Source organism: Hemitrygon akajei, chromosome 11 (assembly GCF_048418815.1).
Source record: "Hemitrygon akajei chromosome 11, sHemAka1.3, whole genome shotgun sequence".
In the NCBI taxonomy this organism is placed as follows: domain Eukaryota; kingdom Metazoa; phylum Chordata; class Chondrichthyes; order Myliobatiformes; family Dasyatidae; genus Hemitrygon; species Hemitrygon akajei.
The window spans coordinates 20,896,734-20,915,054 of record NC_133134.1 but is presented as its reverse complement, the minus strand read 5'-3'; the positions used below and the strand labels follow the sequence as shown (position 1 = coordinate 20,915,054).

Below are 18,321 nucleotides of genomic sequence, written 5' to 3'. Positions count from 1 at the left end.
GCTTTCAAAATTGAGCACATTGGAGAGGTAAAGCAACTTCTCTGCTCTTCTGACATGACCAGGCAAACGTAAACCACAGTAGTGATGAATGCACCATAATGGTACTTTCACCTTTTGATCCCGGGACACTGAAGGTCATTCGCAGCCCAGTGCCAAGTTCATGTTGTGGAATACATGTCCGATGATGCTGTACTTGTTTTACAGCTGTGCTTTAGGAACCCAGCTGAACCATTGTGGCACTACACTGTACACATTCTGAACCAGAAACCATGGCAGTGGTGTAGGTATTAGAATGAGTACCTTGAAAGTCATTTTAATTCACTTGCATATTTGGTAGTCCTGAACTGAAATGGCTTGCATTAGGATGCAATAGCTGGCATTAGGATAGTCCTTAAAAGGATTGATACAATCCACCACCAAAGAAAAGGCATAGGATAAAAATAACCTGGATGTGGACCTTTAAATGAAAGAGTAATTCTCATGACTCTATATTGAAACTGTTCGGAGCTGATGGTTTCCTTCCTGTTTTTTTTCAGCACAATCACTCTCTTGAATACCTTGACCCTTCTCTCAGTCGCAACCCATTCCAGTACCAAACCCGCTCTCGCTCTTGCAAGAGCTAAACTTGGGCGTGAAAAATCAAATAGACTACAGATAAGCCCTTTTGTTGTGAGTGAAGGATTCTAATTGTGTAGAAAATTCATCCTATTAAACACCTTTGTTATTTTGTGTTATATCAGTCCTACTGATATAATCCCAGTCATGACATTTTTCCACCTCTTTGGCATTTCCGTTCACAACATTTATTTCTGCACAAATCTCAGATTTTTTTGGGATGATTTGATCAAACAGCTAAATTTATTTTCAGCTGGCAATACTAGAGAGGAAGCATTCTCTGTCTGAGCACATACACTCAGAAGCGACTTTATTAGATATGTTAGAGGTGCTCTTCTGCACACCATTGTTGTAAGCATGGTATCTGAGTTACTGTCACCTTCCTGTCAGCTTGAACTGGTTTAGCCATTCTCTTTTGACCTCTCTCATTAACAAGGTGTATTCGCCCACAGAGCTACCATCCACTGGATGTTTTTTTTGATTATTGCACCATTGTCTGTAAACTTAGAGACTGTTGTGCATGAAGATCCAAGGAGATCAACAGTTTCTGAGAAACTCAAACCACCCCGTCTGGCACCAACAATCATTCCACGGTCAAAATTTACTGAGATCATATTTCTTCCCCATTCTGATATCTGGTCTGAGCAACAACTGAGCCTCTTGACCATGTCTGCATGCTTTTATGCATTGAGTTGCTGCAACATGATTGGCTGATTAGGTATAGGCATTAATGAACAGGTGGACTTGTATACCTAATAAAGTGGCCACTGTGTGTGCTTGTTTGTTTCGTTTAGTATAAAAACAATTCTGATAGCCTCTTTATGTAGTTCCTCCTGCATGACTTAATTCCCAGCAAAGCATCGCTTGTTTTATGAGAATTGGCTACGTTATTCATGTTGGGCTTTGAAGTGTTACAAGCATTGTTTCTGATGCCAAGGAAACTTACTACAATCAATTGTACATGATAAATGAATGTTAGAACGAAGTCTTGGAAACTGAAGTTCCTTTCATACAAATCACTGACGACTATTTGTTCCCCACAGGCTCCTTCTAGCAAATGTTTTACCTGTTTTAATTTTGACATTGGAAACAATAGCACGTGCCTTTATTCACCACAGTCCATTAGTTAATCTTGACAATGTGATCAATAATCCTTCATGTTTGTTCATTTCAATACTTCCTAGAATCTGTTAGCTAATCCACAATCATTTTTGTTCTCAGTCTGTGGGTAAATAATAGTTAGAAAACAAAATAAACATAATGTGGCCTGTTTAATGAAGTTTGGAAGAATAAAGACTCTTTCTTTTCACAAATTTGAATGGGAAGTTGGCTGAGAGATGTTTGTTGATCCACCTCTTAAACAGTACCTTCCATTCAAATATCTGTCCCTTCAATCATGCAGAAAGATTTGCCCATCAGCACAAAATTATAGAGCTGCCAATTGCATAAAACCCCCAACCCAGTGGAAATAGTAATTTAGGATGAACTCACACGATGCCGTCTGTAATTTAGATACTGGTACGGGGCGGGGGGGGGGGGGGGGAGGTCACCCGTGGTGGTAGATTCAAGGAGGGGCTCAGCAGACCAGGCTGCATCTATGGAAAAGAGTAGGCAGTCGACTTTTCAGCTGAGAGCCCTGATGAAGAGTCTCGTCCCAAAACATCGACTGTTTACTCTTTTCCATTGATGCTGCCTGGCCTGCTGAGTTCCTCCAGCATTTTGTGTGTATTACTTTGACTTCCAGCATCTACAGATTTTCCTTCTTTGTGGTAAGATCAAGGGACAGGCTCCAGACAAAGAGTAATCCAACCACCACAATTTACACCACATGCTGCACCTGCAAAGCTAACGGCATTGTGACGGACCCCACACACCCCTCACAAAAACTCTTCTCCCTCCTGCCATCTGGCAAAAGGCACCGAAGCATTCGGGCTCTCACGACCAGACTGCGCAACAGTTTCTTCCCCCAAGCCATCAGAATCCTCAATACCCAGAGTCTAGACTGACATCTACATCATTTATTATTATATTGAAATTTATCCTGTACTGTGCCTATTGTCTTGTTTATTAATTATTGTACTGCCCTGCACTGTTTTGTGCGCTTTATGTAGTCCTGTGCAGGTCTGTAGTCTAGTGCAGTTTTTATGTTGTTGTATGTAGTCTAGTGTAGCCTTGTGGTGTCTCATATAGTCTAGTGTGGTTTTGTGTTGTTTCATGTAGCACCAGGGTCCTGGAGGAACGTTGTTTTGTTTTTACTGTGTACTGTACCAGCAGTTTATGGTTAAAATGACAATAAACTTGACTTGTAAAGAAGTGTCTATGGTGGAGCTGGCGGAAGATGTTGACACATCACAACGGCAGTGGAAGTGGAGGAAGGTTGCAGCAGTGAAGGGTTCCCAGTCATCTTGCATCCCATGACACTGGACTCTGACCCGGATCTGTCAAATGCCCCACAGCGGCTGTCCGTGCGTCAGCCTCCCGTCATGAGACAAGGCCATGCACCGGCATTTGCCACTGAGGGAATCCATCCCCTGTTAAGGCTCTCCACTCTAGGACGCATGCACACACTGTGCCTCATGGCCCCTGCAGTCTGTTTGTCTGGAGTTTGCATCTTTTCCCTGGGACCATTAAGATGGTTTCCCCATTTTAAAGATGTTAGTTGGTAGATTAATTTATTACTGCAAAATAACTTTTAGTGTAAGTGGGCAGTAGGAGAAACATTGAGGAGTGTGAGGCATGTTACAGTCATATGTAAAGATTGAGGGAATGGGAACAGTGCAATTACCCTGAGAGCCAGCACTATCCAGATGTGCCAAGTAGCCTCTTACATCAAAATAAAATGTAATTTATAATGTGAAAAGATGCTGCCTGAAATGAGATTTGCCCAGAGGGGTACAATTCTTGTTTTAGAGTGGGTGTGACAACTATTCAGCAGGTTAATTCCTTTAAATCTGTGGGCTTTAGCTGCAAAATTTGTCACCTATCACCTGCAGGCTTGTACTTCTTCCCTCCTCACAGCTGCTTATTCTGACCTTTTTAACATCCCTTTCCAGTCCTGATGAGAGGGCATGGTGTGAAATGCCAACTGTTTATTCCTCTCCATTGGTGCTGCCTGACCTGCTGAGTTCCTCCAGCATTGTATAAGTGTGTGTTGCTTTGGATTTCCAGCATCTTCAGGATCTCTTCAGCTTATCTCATGAATTATATACTTAGAAGGCAAAACAAAGTACAATACTGTGCAAAAGTCTTAGGCACATATACATAGCTAGGGTGCCAAAGACTCTTGCACAGTACTGTATTTGTCAACATGGAGCAGAGTGTGAGTTTGTAAATCCGGCAGGAGCAAACGATGTTGGGAATGATGAGGGTGGAATACTGCGGGAAGGGTGTGGGACAGGTGGCAGAGAAGGAGTACCGGGGCAGGGGGTCAAGACCTTGCCTGAGACACCAGGCAAGGTCACTTGATTCCAAACAATTGGTTTATTGGTTATTACACAATGTCTCTCTGGTGCTTTCAGCTCCTTCCCCTTTCCCTTCCCCTTTTCCCAACCATGATTCCCCTCTCCCTGCACCTTCCCACTCTCAGTCCACAAAAAAGGCCCATATCAGAATCACATTTATCATCATTATGTCATGAAATTTGTTTTTTTTTTGTGATAGCAGTAACATGCAATACATAAAATCACTACAGTACTCTGCAAAATTCTTAGGCACCCTAGCTATATATATGTGTGTAAGACTTTTGCATAGCACTGTGGAAGTTAAGAAACCTTTTCCCCACTGGAGATTTCAGAATTCAAGGTTATTGTCCTTGCAAAAGTGGTCTTTCTGTTCTTGTGCTCAACTCAAGATTGAAAATGTTTGAAGGTAAAGTTGTATTGTTATCCCCAGACCATAATCTGCCAAGGTAGATTGTATCTGCTCTACAGGATTCACCTCAACTTCATTACATGAATAGAAATGGACTTGGCAAGTATATTTCTGGTAACCAGGATGTGGTGGGTCATAGGGCCTGTTTCTGTGCTTAATCCCCGTGACTCAGTGGAGGCACAGTAGCATAGTATGGCGGCATGGTAATCATGGTTAGCACAACACTTTACAGTGTAGGCGACCCGGGTTCAATTCCCAGCATTGCTTGCAAGGACTTTGGACGTTCTTCCCGTGACTGTGTGGGTTTCCTACACATGCTCCGGTTTCTGCCTACAGTCCAAAGATGTGACCGGTCGGAAGGTTGGTTGGTCATTGTCAAGGCTGGGTTTGCTGGGCAGCACGGCTCGAAGGGCCTGTTCCACGCTGTATCTCAATAAATAAATAAATTAAATGGATTAGTGTTTTTTTCCAAACTATTGGAGTTAAAAATATCACTGCAGGCGAATTCTATCTGTTGTAATACTGCCAGTGGATTATGGTAGAAGCACTATGCTGGATAAAAAAATACTTGGTACAAAACAAATCCAGATTAAAAAATCAAGAGTTGAATTTCCCAACAGATTCTTTTTACACAATATTACACTGGTCTGGGATAAATCTGCTTCCAACTCACCATTACTGTGAGAGTGAATTTCCAGACTCATCCATTCAGTGAAGGCTTTGCCATTGAAAGGTGAGATGTATTTCTATGTGTGCAAATGCACAAAGTGCTGGAGGAACTCAGCAAGTCAGGTAGCATCTATGGGGGGGGGGGTGGAATAAACAGTCAGCATTTCGGGCAGATACCCTTCATCAGGACTGGAAAGGGAGGAAGGTTCTGAACCTGAAATGTCGACTGTTTGTTCCTCTCCATAAGATTGCTGACTTCCTCCAGCATTTTGTGAGTGTTGCTCAAGATCTCCAGCATCTGTGGAATCACTTTTATTCCTACATGTATCGTCTGAGTGGGCTTCCGGATATGAAAGAAGCCTTATGCCTAATACCAACATTTCAGAGGGATTTTTTCACCTCATGGCTGAAGGGAACCACTTTCTTAGTTTTGTTGAATTTTCTTCCACCGATCCCCATAATAACAATATATATAATTCAGTGAATGAGAGAGAAGCCAGACAGAATGGTGAGAAGCTTTCAACAGTTGCACACTATAACTGGCCACAGGGAGTTGCCAGAATGAACTTAACTCTGTTATTTTAATCTTGTTCTTTCTGGTGGGTCTGACTGAGGCTGAAACCTGAGTGGTTAAGGAGCTATGTGGCAAACGACTAGTCCAGTGAAAGAAAAGCACCCCCACAAAACAATGTTAGGATAATCATCTCTTAGGATACCAGTGTACTTACCAATCTTAAGGAGAATGAGAGAGTTATTCTGAGGGCCAGCAAAGTTATCTATTGAGAACATAGAGCAAAGCTCGACTTTCTTATCACTGTGGTGCAAATGGGGAACAGTGTAACCTTCAGAGTTTCACGGAGTGTGGCAGAGTTTGAAGAAACTTTTCATCTTTCTGGTATTGAGAAACTCAATTAGCAACTTTCCAGATCTGTGCAAATCTATTCTAGCGGAATAAAGGTATGATTGGGAGATTTGCAGGTTTGATTTCAACTTTTAAAAGTAGTTTGGATAGGTACATGGGTGAGCGGGCTTTGGATGATTATGGTCCAGGTGCAGGTTGATGGGACGAGGCAGTATACTAGTTTGGCATGGACCGGATTACCCAAAGGCTTATTTCTGTGCTATTGTGCTCTATATCTCTTTGAATTCTCCAATCCATTTAATCACACTCTTCCAATGTAACAGCTCTTCTGACATTCTTTTAAATATTTAGCTCTAGGTTACATGTGTTTGATAAATCCCAGCATTCCCCACCTCTATTAATTCTCTAAAACAAAGGGGCAAAAGTTGGCCTTGGATCCAAGAAAATACTTGGGTCGTGTTCACCTGGATCATTAGGGTATGACCAACGTGCCACTACCCAATTGCACCTTGGTGTGTTTAAGATTTTCCCCAGAATTTAAAGGCATTACATTTTTAGTCTGAAGTGGAAAAAGTTAAAGGTTGGCCAGCAAATTTCAGATTGTGATTTCTTTTTTTCTGATCTCCACTGAAGATGTAAAGCAACAAACAACCCCTCGGTGGGTGGAGCAGCATCTGCTGGGGGCAAGGAATTGCCATTGCTTTGGGTCAAAACACTGCACCAGGACTCAGACTGCACAATCCAGCATCTGCAGTCTCTTGTGGCTCAGTTGGAAGTGTCTTAAAAGTCTGAGGAATTCCAGACCTGTTGGGGATACAAATGAAATGGGCTTCAGCTGAAATAAAAGTGACACTGCTGAATTTATGAGTAGGCCTGGGCCATGGTTAAATAGAGTAATTCTGTTTCTATTGTTCTCTTTGTCTTTCTCTCAGTTATTCTATTGTGTAGTATAGTGGGGCTGACTATATGAAATTGGGGCTATATTGAGTTTAAACCCAGTTAATTGTTGAACTCTATAGTGGTGAGAAGAAAAAGGGATGAGGAGAGATTTACAAACAAGAGAAAATCTGCAGATGCCGGAAATCCAAAGCAACTTACACAAAATGCTGGAGGAACGCAGCAGGCCAGGCAGCATCTATGGAAAAGTGAAAACCGTTGATGTTTCGGGCTGAATCCGTTCTTTAGTCCAAAATGTTGACTGTTCACTCTTTTTCATAGACGCTCTCTGACCTGTTGCGTTCCTCCAGTCTTTTGTGCGTGTTGCTGAGGAAAGATTCAGTAGCCTTTGTATTTGTATTCTCTGGGCTTTTTCACAAAGGCAGAGAAATCAAGTATTTCCTGTGCAGCTTCAGGTGTGGTGCTTATGTAATCCAACACTAAAAAAAAAAGTTAACCTTGCTGTTGCTGGAATAGCAGAAGGGTAGATAGTAGCAGGAAGTAAACATGTCTTTTTCTGTTTGTGGGGTCAGTAAAACCAAAGTAGAATTTATTATCAAAGCATGTATATGTTACCATAATCAGTACTACCTTGAGATTAATTTTCTTGCCGGCGTTTAGAGAAAAACAAAGAATTAAAATAGAATTTATGAAAAACTATACATAAACAGATGTTCTATAGGTCAGTTGTTGAGAGCGCCCTCTTCTTTGTGGTGGCGTGTTGGGGAGGAAGCATTAAGAAGAAGGACGCCTCACGTCTTAATAAGCTGGTAAGGAGGGCGGGCTCTGTCGTAGGCAAAGTACTGGAGAGTTTAACATCGGTAGCTGAGCGAAGGGCGCTGAGTAGGCTACGGTCAATTATGGAAAACCCTGAACATCCTCTACATAGCACCATCCAGAGACAGAGAAGCAGTTTCAGTGACAGGTTACTGTCGATGCAATGCTTCTCAGACAGGATGAAGAGGTCAATACTCCCCAATGCCATTAGGCTTTACAATTCAACTGCCAGGACTTAAGAACTTTTTTTAAAGCTATTATTAATGCTTTTTTGAGTTAGTGATTTAGATGCATATCATATTATTACTGAGTTAAGTATTGTATGTAATGAGTTTTTGCTACAACAAGTGTATGGGACATTGGAAAAAATGTTGAATTTCCCCATGGGGATGAATAAAGTATCTATCTATCTATCTAAATGAAATCTGATGAATAACTAACGTGCAAAAGTAGACATGTTGTGCAAATAAAAATGTTATTGTGAGGACCTGGTTTTAGTGTCCTTGAAAGTAAGTCTGTAGGTTGTAGAATCAGTTCAGATTTGAGATGAGTGAAGTTGTCCAATTTGGTTCAGGAGCCTGATGGTTCCTGAACCTGGTGGTGTGGGATCTAAGACTCCTTTACCTCCTCCCCAGTGGTCCAATGGTAGTGGTGAGAAGAGAACATGTTCTGGATTGTGAGGGTCCTTGATGCTGGAAGCTGCATTCTTGAGGCAGTGCTCCGTGCAGATGTGCTCAATGGTGGGATGTGCTGATGGTCTGTGCAGAATCCACCATTTTCTGTAGACTTTTCCCAGTGTTTCCATAGTCCATGATGCAATCAGTTAGGATAGTTTATCACATAGTTGATTTGCCATATCGAATTCCCAGTCTTAAACGTATCCTCAGATTCCACCTTGATCTAGTCCTTCCCCACCTCTGTGATCACCACCTGACTTACAACCCATGGTGATCTCAGTATTACAAACGAGAAAATCTGCAGATGCTGGAAATCAAAATAACACACACAAAATGCTGGCAGAACTCAGCAGGCCAGACAGCATCTATGGAAATTAGTAAACAGTTGATGTTTCGGGCTGAAACCCTTCATGAGTCCTGATGTAGGATCTCGGCCCGAGACTTCAACTCTTTACTCTTTTTCATAGATGCTGCCTAGCCTGCAGAGTTCCTCTGGCGTTTTTGTGATGTCAGTGTTACTTCTTTCCTGAAGTTCTGAGTATTCATGACCTTAATCACTTTATTATCATTGGCAAAGTCTTCACCAGCCACAGTCTGGGGTCTTATCTCTCCCTGAATCTTGCCACATCTTCCATCCTCTATGCCACTTCCTAAAATCAACCTCTTTGACCTACCATCATGCCTAACGTCTTTGGCTGAGGGTTGCGGAGAGGACATCTGGCTGACTGTGTTTAATGGCTCAGCATGCTGTGCATTGGAGGATGGAAGGACAGAGTGCATTGAAGTTCAGTTCCCAGTGCATCCGAGCTCCCGCTCTGGTCTTGGCACCAACTGCAGTGGCGGGATTCGGTCTTGCCAAGCTGAGGAGCTATGTACACTTGATTTCTAAACCCTGTACTCTTAGCTTGTTATGCCTAGTGCATCAAACCCAACTCCATTCTTCTGCAATGTGGAATATAAATGGTAGATGAAGGTAAATTATTCTAATATACTAATCGAACTGATTTTAAGTCAATCACTAACAAGATAAAATCTGCTGGAAATACAAGCAACACACTCAAAATACTGGAGGAACTCAGCAGGCCAGGCAGCATCTATGGAAAAGTGTATAGTTGATGTTTCGGGCTGAAACTCTTCAAGTGTATTTTTAATTTAAAGGTGTTAAAATTAATTCTTTTTTACTTCAGCTGTTCTTAAAAGTCTCTGCACAAAGTATTGGAATTTTCTCCTTAAACTTTACTTTTTTTTCTTCCCTTAAGATACTCCCTAATGTTGTGTACTTATTTTTTCAGAAATATTTGAGTAATATTGTAAGTATGCTGTTGATTAAGCACTCTTTATTTGTTAAAAAACTCTTTATGGTTATATGTAAAAATATATGAATTGCATATGTCATGATGCTATCATGTGAAACATGGGCACCTCACTTAAAGTAAAAACGGACGTACACGAGTTACCTCCTAGCCTCCCATCGTTTCCTTACAAAACTTAACAGTGGTGATGAAGTATTTTTTAAATGAATCCAAGAGGACTACCTACCCATGGAAGTGCAGCGAGACTTTTGAGTTTCAAAAATAGGCAACGCCCAGCAGGTTATTTTCTTCGAAGCAGAAAATGGAAGAATTCACGAGTTCATAAACAGTGAGTACTGGGTGATAATAATCATAAAGAAAGAGCAGAAATGGAAAGATAAGCATGTTTGATTACACAACAAAAAACTGGATTTTATATACTGAACGGATTGAGCAGTATTTTAAAGCAGGTGGAATAGGCAATGAGAAACAAGTATCAATTTTGCTGAGCGCAGTGGATTTAAAGGCACACAGTTTGCTTCAAAGTTTGACTGCTCAAACCAAACCAGCCGAAAAGAGCTTTGTTGATTTTGTGAAAGTAATGCAGGAATGCATTAATGCACAACTGAAACAATTGTTGATTGCAGAACACTTCAGGTTTCATAAGTGGAATCAAAGGAAAGGGAATCTGTTTCAGTGGACGTGGCTGAATAGAAGAGGTTTTCTGAGCATTGTCAGTTCAATGATGGGTTTAATGATATGTTGAGAGATTCTTTAGTATGTGGAATCTTACAAGAAAGCATTCAAAAATGTCTCCTAAGTGAAGCACAACTTACATTTAAAAGAGCAATTGAAATTGCTGTATCAATAGAAACAGCAGACGGAGACACAAATGAGTTGCAATCAGGAATGAAAGAGGGTGTGAACAAAATTGCAGTATCTAAACAGAAACCTGCCTGGCTGAACAAATTGTGTTGTGGCAAGGGTTCGCCTACACAGACCAATACAGGTTTAAAAGTGAAACTCAGAGAAAATGCAGCAAAGCAGGACACATACAAAGAGCATGTCGGTCAGACAAAAGTAAATGGGCCGCACAGGGAAGAGTTAAAGATAAAAAGCCAAGATGTAGTTTTAAAAAGAGCACTAATCTGTATGCTGTTGATAAAAAATCTGAGAGTGATGAGAGTGACACAGGACTGGTTAGCCTTAGTTTTACAATGTGAAAACTAACAATAGACAAGCAATATGGCTTACACCAGTAATGAACAGCAAATTAATTAAAATGGAATTAGACTCTGGTTTGGTTGTTTCAGTCATTCCACGAAATTAGTTTGAACAGCATTTCAAAGGTATTAAACTAAAGACTGCGGATATCAAACTAAGAGTTTGTACTGGGGAAAAGATAACTCCTGTGGGAATGACATTCATAGCAGTGAAATCCAGCCATCAATAAGCCACATTGGGCTCATATGTGGTAAAAACAGGAGGGCCAGCATTGTGGGGGTGTGATTGACTGAGATATTTGCAACCTGATTGGAGATCCATCCACAATTTGTATGCAACATCCTCTGCAGTAGAGTCAACTGAAAGTGAATTAAGAAAGATACTGGATGATGCCACAGCAGTGTTCAAGGATGGTATTGGAAAACTCAAACATATTAAGGGTAAAATAGTGTTAAATCAAAGAGGCACACCCATGTTTTGCAAAGCCTTCTGGTTCCTTTTAACACCTGTGATAAAGTAGCCAGTGAATTATATTGCATGGAGGTTGAACAAATTCATTCCAAGGTTTGAGTGGAGCCCATTAGCAACACCACTAATGATGTTGCTCCTCCAACCTGAGTGTGGCCTCATTGCGTCAGTAGAGGAGGCCATGGACTGACATGTTGGAATGGGAATGGAAAGTGGAATTAAAATGTGTGGCCACTGGATCCCACTTTATCTGGCAGACAGAGCATAGGTGCTCGGCGAAGTGGTCTCCTAATCTGCGTCAGGTCTCACCGATGTACAGGAAACCACACCGGGAGCACTGGAAACAGTATATGGCCCCAAAAGTCTCACAGGTGGTGTCGCCTCACCTGGAAAGACTGTTTGGAGCCCTGAATGGTAGAGAAGGGGGAGGTGTAGAGGCAGGTGTAGCACTTGTTCTGCTTGCAAGGATAAGTGCCTGGAGGGATATCAGTAAGGAGGGATTAATGGACAAGGGAGTTGCATAATGAACAAGGGATCCCTGCTGAAAGCTGTGCTTGATGGTGGGATCCCACTAAAGGTGGCGGAAGTTTCGGAGAATTATGTGGTGGACGTAGAGTCTGGTGGGGTGGTAGGTGAGGACAAGAGGAACCCTATCCCTGGTGGGGTGGTAGGAGGATGAGGTGAGGGCAGATGTGCACGAAATGGAAGAAATGTGGTTGAGGACAGTGTTGATGGTGGAGGAAGGGAAGCCCCTTTCTTTGAAGAAGGAGGATATCTCTTTCATTCTCGAATGAAACCCCTCTCCTGAGAGTAGATATGGCGGAGACGGAGGCATTCTTTAAACCAACCATCACTTACTGTGGTCACACTACTGATCCACAAGGATTACACAAGTGTGCTGAGAAAAGTCAAGCAGTGGTGGATGCCCCAAGACTATAGGACACTATAGGTGTCAGAGTTGCGGTCCTTTTTTGAGTTTGTCAATCACTATAACTGGTTCCTGCCAAACCTACTTGTTCTGCTCCACCCCTTGAACTCATTACTGCAGATCGGGAAGAAATGGCAATGGAGAAAGCAGTGTGAGGTGGCTTTCCAAAAGACAATGGAAATGGTGACATCAGACACTGAGCTCACACACTATGATCCACATCTTCCAGCGAAGCTTGCCTGCGACACTTTGCCTATTGTATAGGTGCAGTTATGTGACATGTTACGAGTGACAGATGTGTGATATGTGTGAGCCTCGCTTACAGTAAAAATGAAGTTATCTCCTGGGCTCACATCTTTTCCTGGCAATTATATTATGTTTTGAATTTATAGTTTTTTCCATCTGCTCTATCACTTTAGACCATTCTCCTCCACAGTTGACTGTTCTCAACCACAAAGTCCACTCCCCAAGGACTCACCTCTGCCATGGACCACTCTGTTGTGTTGTATGGCTGCAGGAGTGAAGTTTACTGCAGCCAGCAACACCGCAGGGAAAGGGGGCATGAGGTACTGTAGGTGTCCAAATCAATCTGGCTCAATGTCTACGTCTGTGGCTCTTGGTTCATTTCCATTTGCTAATCGCCTTGCAAAAAAGCATTGCATTCTGTTTGCAACAAACAATCTTTTGGAATTATCAGCAGCTCAGGCAGCATCTTGAATTGTTGACTTTTTGGGTAGAAGTTTACACATTTACAAGGAGCAATGCCAGAAGGAAGCAGCGTCCATCATCAAGGATTTCCACCATCCAGGGCATGCTCTCTTCTCACTCGTACCATTGGGCAGCAGCTACAGGAGACTTGGGTCCCACGCCACCAAGTTCAGCAACAGTTATTACCTGACAACCATCAAGCACCTGGACCAGTGTGGGTAGGAGAAGTAAGGTTTATGGGGAAAAGGCAGGTAGGTGAAGATGAGTCCATGGTCAGATCAGCCATGATCTTATTGAATAGCGAAGCAGGCTCGACAGGCCAGATGGCCGACTCCTGCTCCTATCTCTATGTTCTAACTTCACTCATTTCAACTCTGAACTAACTCCACAGCCTACAAACCCCATTTCCAGAAAAGTTGGGATATTTTCCAAAATGCAATAAAAACAAAAATCTGTGATATGTTAATTCACCTGAACCTTTATTTAACTGACAAAAGTACAAAGAAAAGATTTTCAATAGTTTTACTGACCAACTTAATTGTATTTTGTAAATATACACAAATTTAGAATTTGATGGCTGCAACACACTCAACAAAAATTGGGACAGAGTTAAAATAAGATTGAAAAGTGCGCAGAATATTCAAGTAACACTGGTTTGGAAGACTCCACATTAAGCAGGCTAATTGGTAGCAGGTGAGGTATCATGACTGGGTATAAAAGTAGCGTCCATCAAAGGCTCAGTCTTTGCAAGCAAGGATGGGTCGTGGCTCACACCTTTGTGCCAAAATTCGTGAGAGAATTGTTAGTCAGTTCAAAAGGAACATTTCCCAACGCAAGATTGCAGAGAATTTAGGTCTTTCAACATCTACAGTACATAATATTGTGAAAAGATTCAGAGAATTCAGAGACATCTCAGTGCGTAAAGGGCAAGGTCGGAAACCACTGTTGCATGCGCGTGATCTTCGAGCCCTCAGGCGGCACTGCCTAAGAAGCTGTCATGCTACTGTGACAATTATAGCCACCTGGGCTCAGGAGTACTTCGGAAAACCATTGTCACTTAACACAGTCCGTTGCTGCATCCAGAAATGCAACTTGAAACTGTATTACGCAAGGAGGAAGCCATACATCAACTCTATGCAGAAACGCCGGCAAGTTCTCTAGGCCCGAGCTCATCTCAGATGGACCGAAAGACTGTGGAACCATGTGCTGTGGTCAGATGAGTCCACATTTCAGCTAGTTTTTGGAAAAAACAGGCATCGAGTTCTCCGTGCCAAAGATGAAAATGACCATCCTGATTGTTATCAGCGAAAGGTGCAAAAGCCAGCATCTGTGATGGTATGGGGGTGCATCAGTGCCCACGGCATGGGTGAGTTGCATGTATGTGAAGGTACCATTGACTCTGAGGTGTAAATTAGGATTTTAGAGAGACATATGTTGCCATCAAGGCGACGTCTCTTCCCGGGACGTCCATGCTTATTTCAGCAGGACAATGCCAGACCACATTCTGCACGGGCTACAACAGCGTGGCTTTGTAGACACAGAGTGCGTGTGCTTGACTGGCCTGCTACCAGTCCAGATCTATCTCCTATTGAAAATGTATGGCGCATCATGAAGAGGAGAATCAGACAACGGAGACCACGGACTGTTGAGCAGCTGAAGTCTTATATCAAGCAAGAATGGACAAAATTTCCAATTGCATATCTACTACAATTAGTATCCTCAGTTCCAAAACGATTAAAAAGTGTTATTAAAAGGAAAGGTGATGTAACACAATGGTAAACATGCCTCTGTCCCAACTTTTGTTGAGTGTGTTGCAGCCATCAAATTCTAAATTTGTGTATATTTACAAAATACAATTAAGTTGGTCAGTAAAACTATTGAAAATCTTTTCTTTGTACTTTTGTCAGTTAAATAAAGGTTCAGGTGAATTAACATATCACAGATTTTTGTTTTTATTGCATTTTGGAAAATATCCCAACTTTTCTGGAAATGGGGTTTGTAGATTCTCTTTCAAGGGCTGTACAACTCGTGTTTCCAGTTTTATTTATTTATTTGCCCAATTTGTCTTCTTTTGCACAGTTGTTTGTCAGTCTGTTTATGCATTTTTTTCATGAATTGTATTTCTTTATTTTCCTGTAAATGCCTGCAAGAAAATGAATCTCAGGTAGTATACAGTGACGTACACGTACTTTGATAATAAATATACTTTGACTTTGAATTCCTGCATTCTATTTGATGTGGTAGACATGTTACATAAATGGAAATTTAGTTCATTTGTATGAAGGTGTCCAGCAGAGGTTTGGAAGCTAACCTTAGGGAGGTTTAAAAGTGACTGGGCAATGAGCATGGCCAACTTAGAAACGAATCTAAGAAGAACTGGCTAAACCCAAGTTATCTCCAACAAAGTTCAAAGTTCAAACTAACTTTATTATCAAAGTACATAACAGGCTAGGATTCCTCACTCATATTTCTTATCAGGTTGCTGCACGTTTATTTAAACTTCATTTCAACAAGCATGCAGTTTATAAAATAGAGAAATGGCCAGCATTGGCCAGTAGCCAGCCTAGTGCAGCTGAACTTGTAATCCATAATTATGTCAATTCGCTGACCTTAAATGAAAGGTAAATGAAATACTAGCTGAAGACACAATGTGGTGACTATTACCACCTGACCTGTCACTGAAAATGTGTTTGGAATTGAGAACTAAACTGACAGGCTTTCATCCACGGCTCATATGTGTTGCACGCCACAGTAAAATATGCCTCAGGAGACAAGTGAAGGAAAATTGATGTCAATTTGCTGAAGTCCAGTAGTAGTTTAACAGTGGCACACTTTCCTGAAGATTTTCTCTATGTTTATCAGACAAGTATTAGCAGGATATTGTTGTACTTAGATAATACAGTGTACATCATAACTACTGACATTTTGCCACAGCTCCAAAAAACATAAACTAATAGAAATGGCACTTTGAAAACACTATTCATGGCTTCTGAGAACATCTCAAGGGCTGTACCATTAAATACACCCATTATTTTTATTTTTTTATTTAGAGACACAGCAAGGTTTCTGGCCCAATGAGCCTGCGTTGCCCAGTTGCACCCATGTGACCAATGAACCCTTCCATGCCTTTGAAATGCATGAGGGAACCGGAATACCTGTAGGATGTCCATGTACAAACTCCTTACAGACAGCGGTGGAAATTGAAGCCAGATTGCTGGTGCTGTAAAGCATTTTGCTGGCCACTACACTACTATACCACCCCCATTCCTATGAATTGTAGCACTTTTGAAAATTACAAATCCCTCCACTTGCTTCTGATCTTCGTAACATTGGATCAGAATAAATATAAGCCAAAGGCAAATCCAGGATAGAGGTTCCATGTTCACATGAAGGAACAAGTGGGTACAATCCCTCACTCCTGCACTGGATGGACCAAATTTTGTGTTTAAGTACTTGAAGTGGCATCTTGAATACACAAATGATAAGACTGGTGCCTACAGTTTAAATCTGCTATTGCACAGAAGTAAAGAAAATGGTGGTTGTATTGGAGTTATAGAGGTTGCCGGACTAATTCTCTGCTGAAATGGATTACCTACCACCATGACAGTATCTGTTTCTTGGTAGAAAGCGGCCGGATGGTATGGGACATGATCTCTGCTTTGTTCTCCAGGTTCTGCAAGAGATATTCCAAATGGAATGCACCATTGAGGAGCTGAAGATGGCCATTAGGCAAAAGGAAGCGCCCATGAAGGTGGCGCAGACCCGTTTGGAGGAGAGAATCAAGAGGCCCAACATGGAGCTGTGTTGTGATCAGCCTCAGCACAGGTGAGACTTCTAACCAGCAATCTGCATTTTCCTTATTATTCAAAGGCTGTTCCAGTCATATCAGCCATTAGACAATTGACAGTCAGCATTCATAACTGTCTTCTCATACGACTTAACACTTTCTGTCCTCCTTTGTATACTGTTCTGATAGACTTTCCCAGTCAGGTCTCCCAATGCTGCCTGTTCTTATTTGAATTCCATGAGATCATTTTCTGCAACACACAAAATGCTGGAGGAGCTCAGCAGATCAGGTAGCATCTATGGAAATAGACAAACAGTCGACACTTCGGACTAACACCCTTCTTCAGGACTCAGGACTTCAGGATTGTCCTGAAGAAGGGTCTTGACCAGAAACGTCGGCCTTGGATGCTGCCTGATCGACTGAGTTCCTCCAGCATTTTATGTATGTTGCTTTGGATTTCTAACATACGCAGAATTTCTGGTGCAAATATTTTTCTGGCTGGGATCTGTTTCAACACCCTTGAAGCACCATTCTTCATTTGTAATGATGTACGCAGTGTCAACAAGGTCTGGTACTGCAGTCAAAAACTTACTTTCAGTGTCCCGCAATGGTTACCATGTCTTCTCAGTTAGAACTCAATATCCCCCAACAGTAAGTGTGGCCAGTATGGCACCTTTCTTTCTCTTCCCAGCTACTGTACCCCGTTCTTTTACTCCAGAGAACTAACTACAAAGATTTTTATCCATTCAGTGGAGTAATGGCAAGGAAGTTGATGTAGTTTATAACAAAATAAATTCACAACTACACCAGTTAGCCAAGCACCACAAGACTAAAAGAATCTGAAGGTATCTGTCGAACCTGGTGAGTTGACCATGATTTCAGCCATTTGTTCTGGACATCGGCTGGTCTGGGCACCAGGCAGGCTGATGCGGCTTCAGATTTATTTCTGAAGGGAGTCTCCCAAAAGCTGCAGCCAGTCCTTCTTGAGCTCCTAATGTTAAAAGTGGCTGCGTCACTGTAGCAACCCTTTCCTCATTCTTCCTTGCTGTATTGTTGCAGCTTGTATGAAGCCCTTACAGGCTTCCTGCAGGAGGGGTGTTCAACCATTGGGGTTTTATTTCAGAACCCAGGTCATCTGAATCTCAACACTCATGCTGTGTAGTGCAGAGTAAGCTTCTGCCTGTATGTGCTCGGAGGCCATGCTGTAAGACACCATTGGCTTGTTCAATAAAGCAAAATTCAAGATTCAGATTTATTTATCACATTCACAGCGAAATGTATCATTTGCATTAACGCCCAACACACCCGAGGACGTGCTGTAGACAGCCTGCTAGTGGTGCTGCACATTCTGGCACCAACATAGCATGCCCACAATGCTCGGCAGAACAACACAGGACACAGCAAGCAACAAAACAAGGCCGCAGACATACACGATCCTTCAACCCCAGGACAGGTCATCTTCAGCCTCCAGCAGACTCGAACTCACAGACATTGAGTTTTCGACTTCC

At 42.0% G+C, this 18,321-nt stretch overlaps 1 protein-coding gene across 4 annotated transcripts in view; it reads left to right on the top strand.

The window, feature by feature from the left end:
• Positions 1 to 18,321, top strand: part of LOC140735369 (tektin-3-like) — a 116,844-nt gene that overhangs the window by 81,664 nt on the left and 16,859 nt on the right. For all 4 annotated transcript variants that reach the window (XM_073060344.1, XM_073060342.1, XM_073060345.1 and 1 more), the window contains exon 7: positions 16,697 to 16,851. In XM_073060344.1, the coding sequence (XP_072916445.1) occupies positions 16,697 to 16,851 (155 nt within the window). The remainder of the gene's footprint in view (positions 1 to 16,696; positions 16,852 to 18,321) is intronic.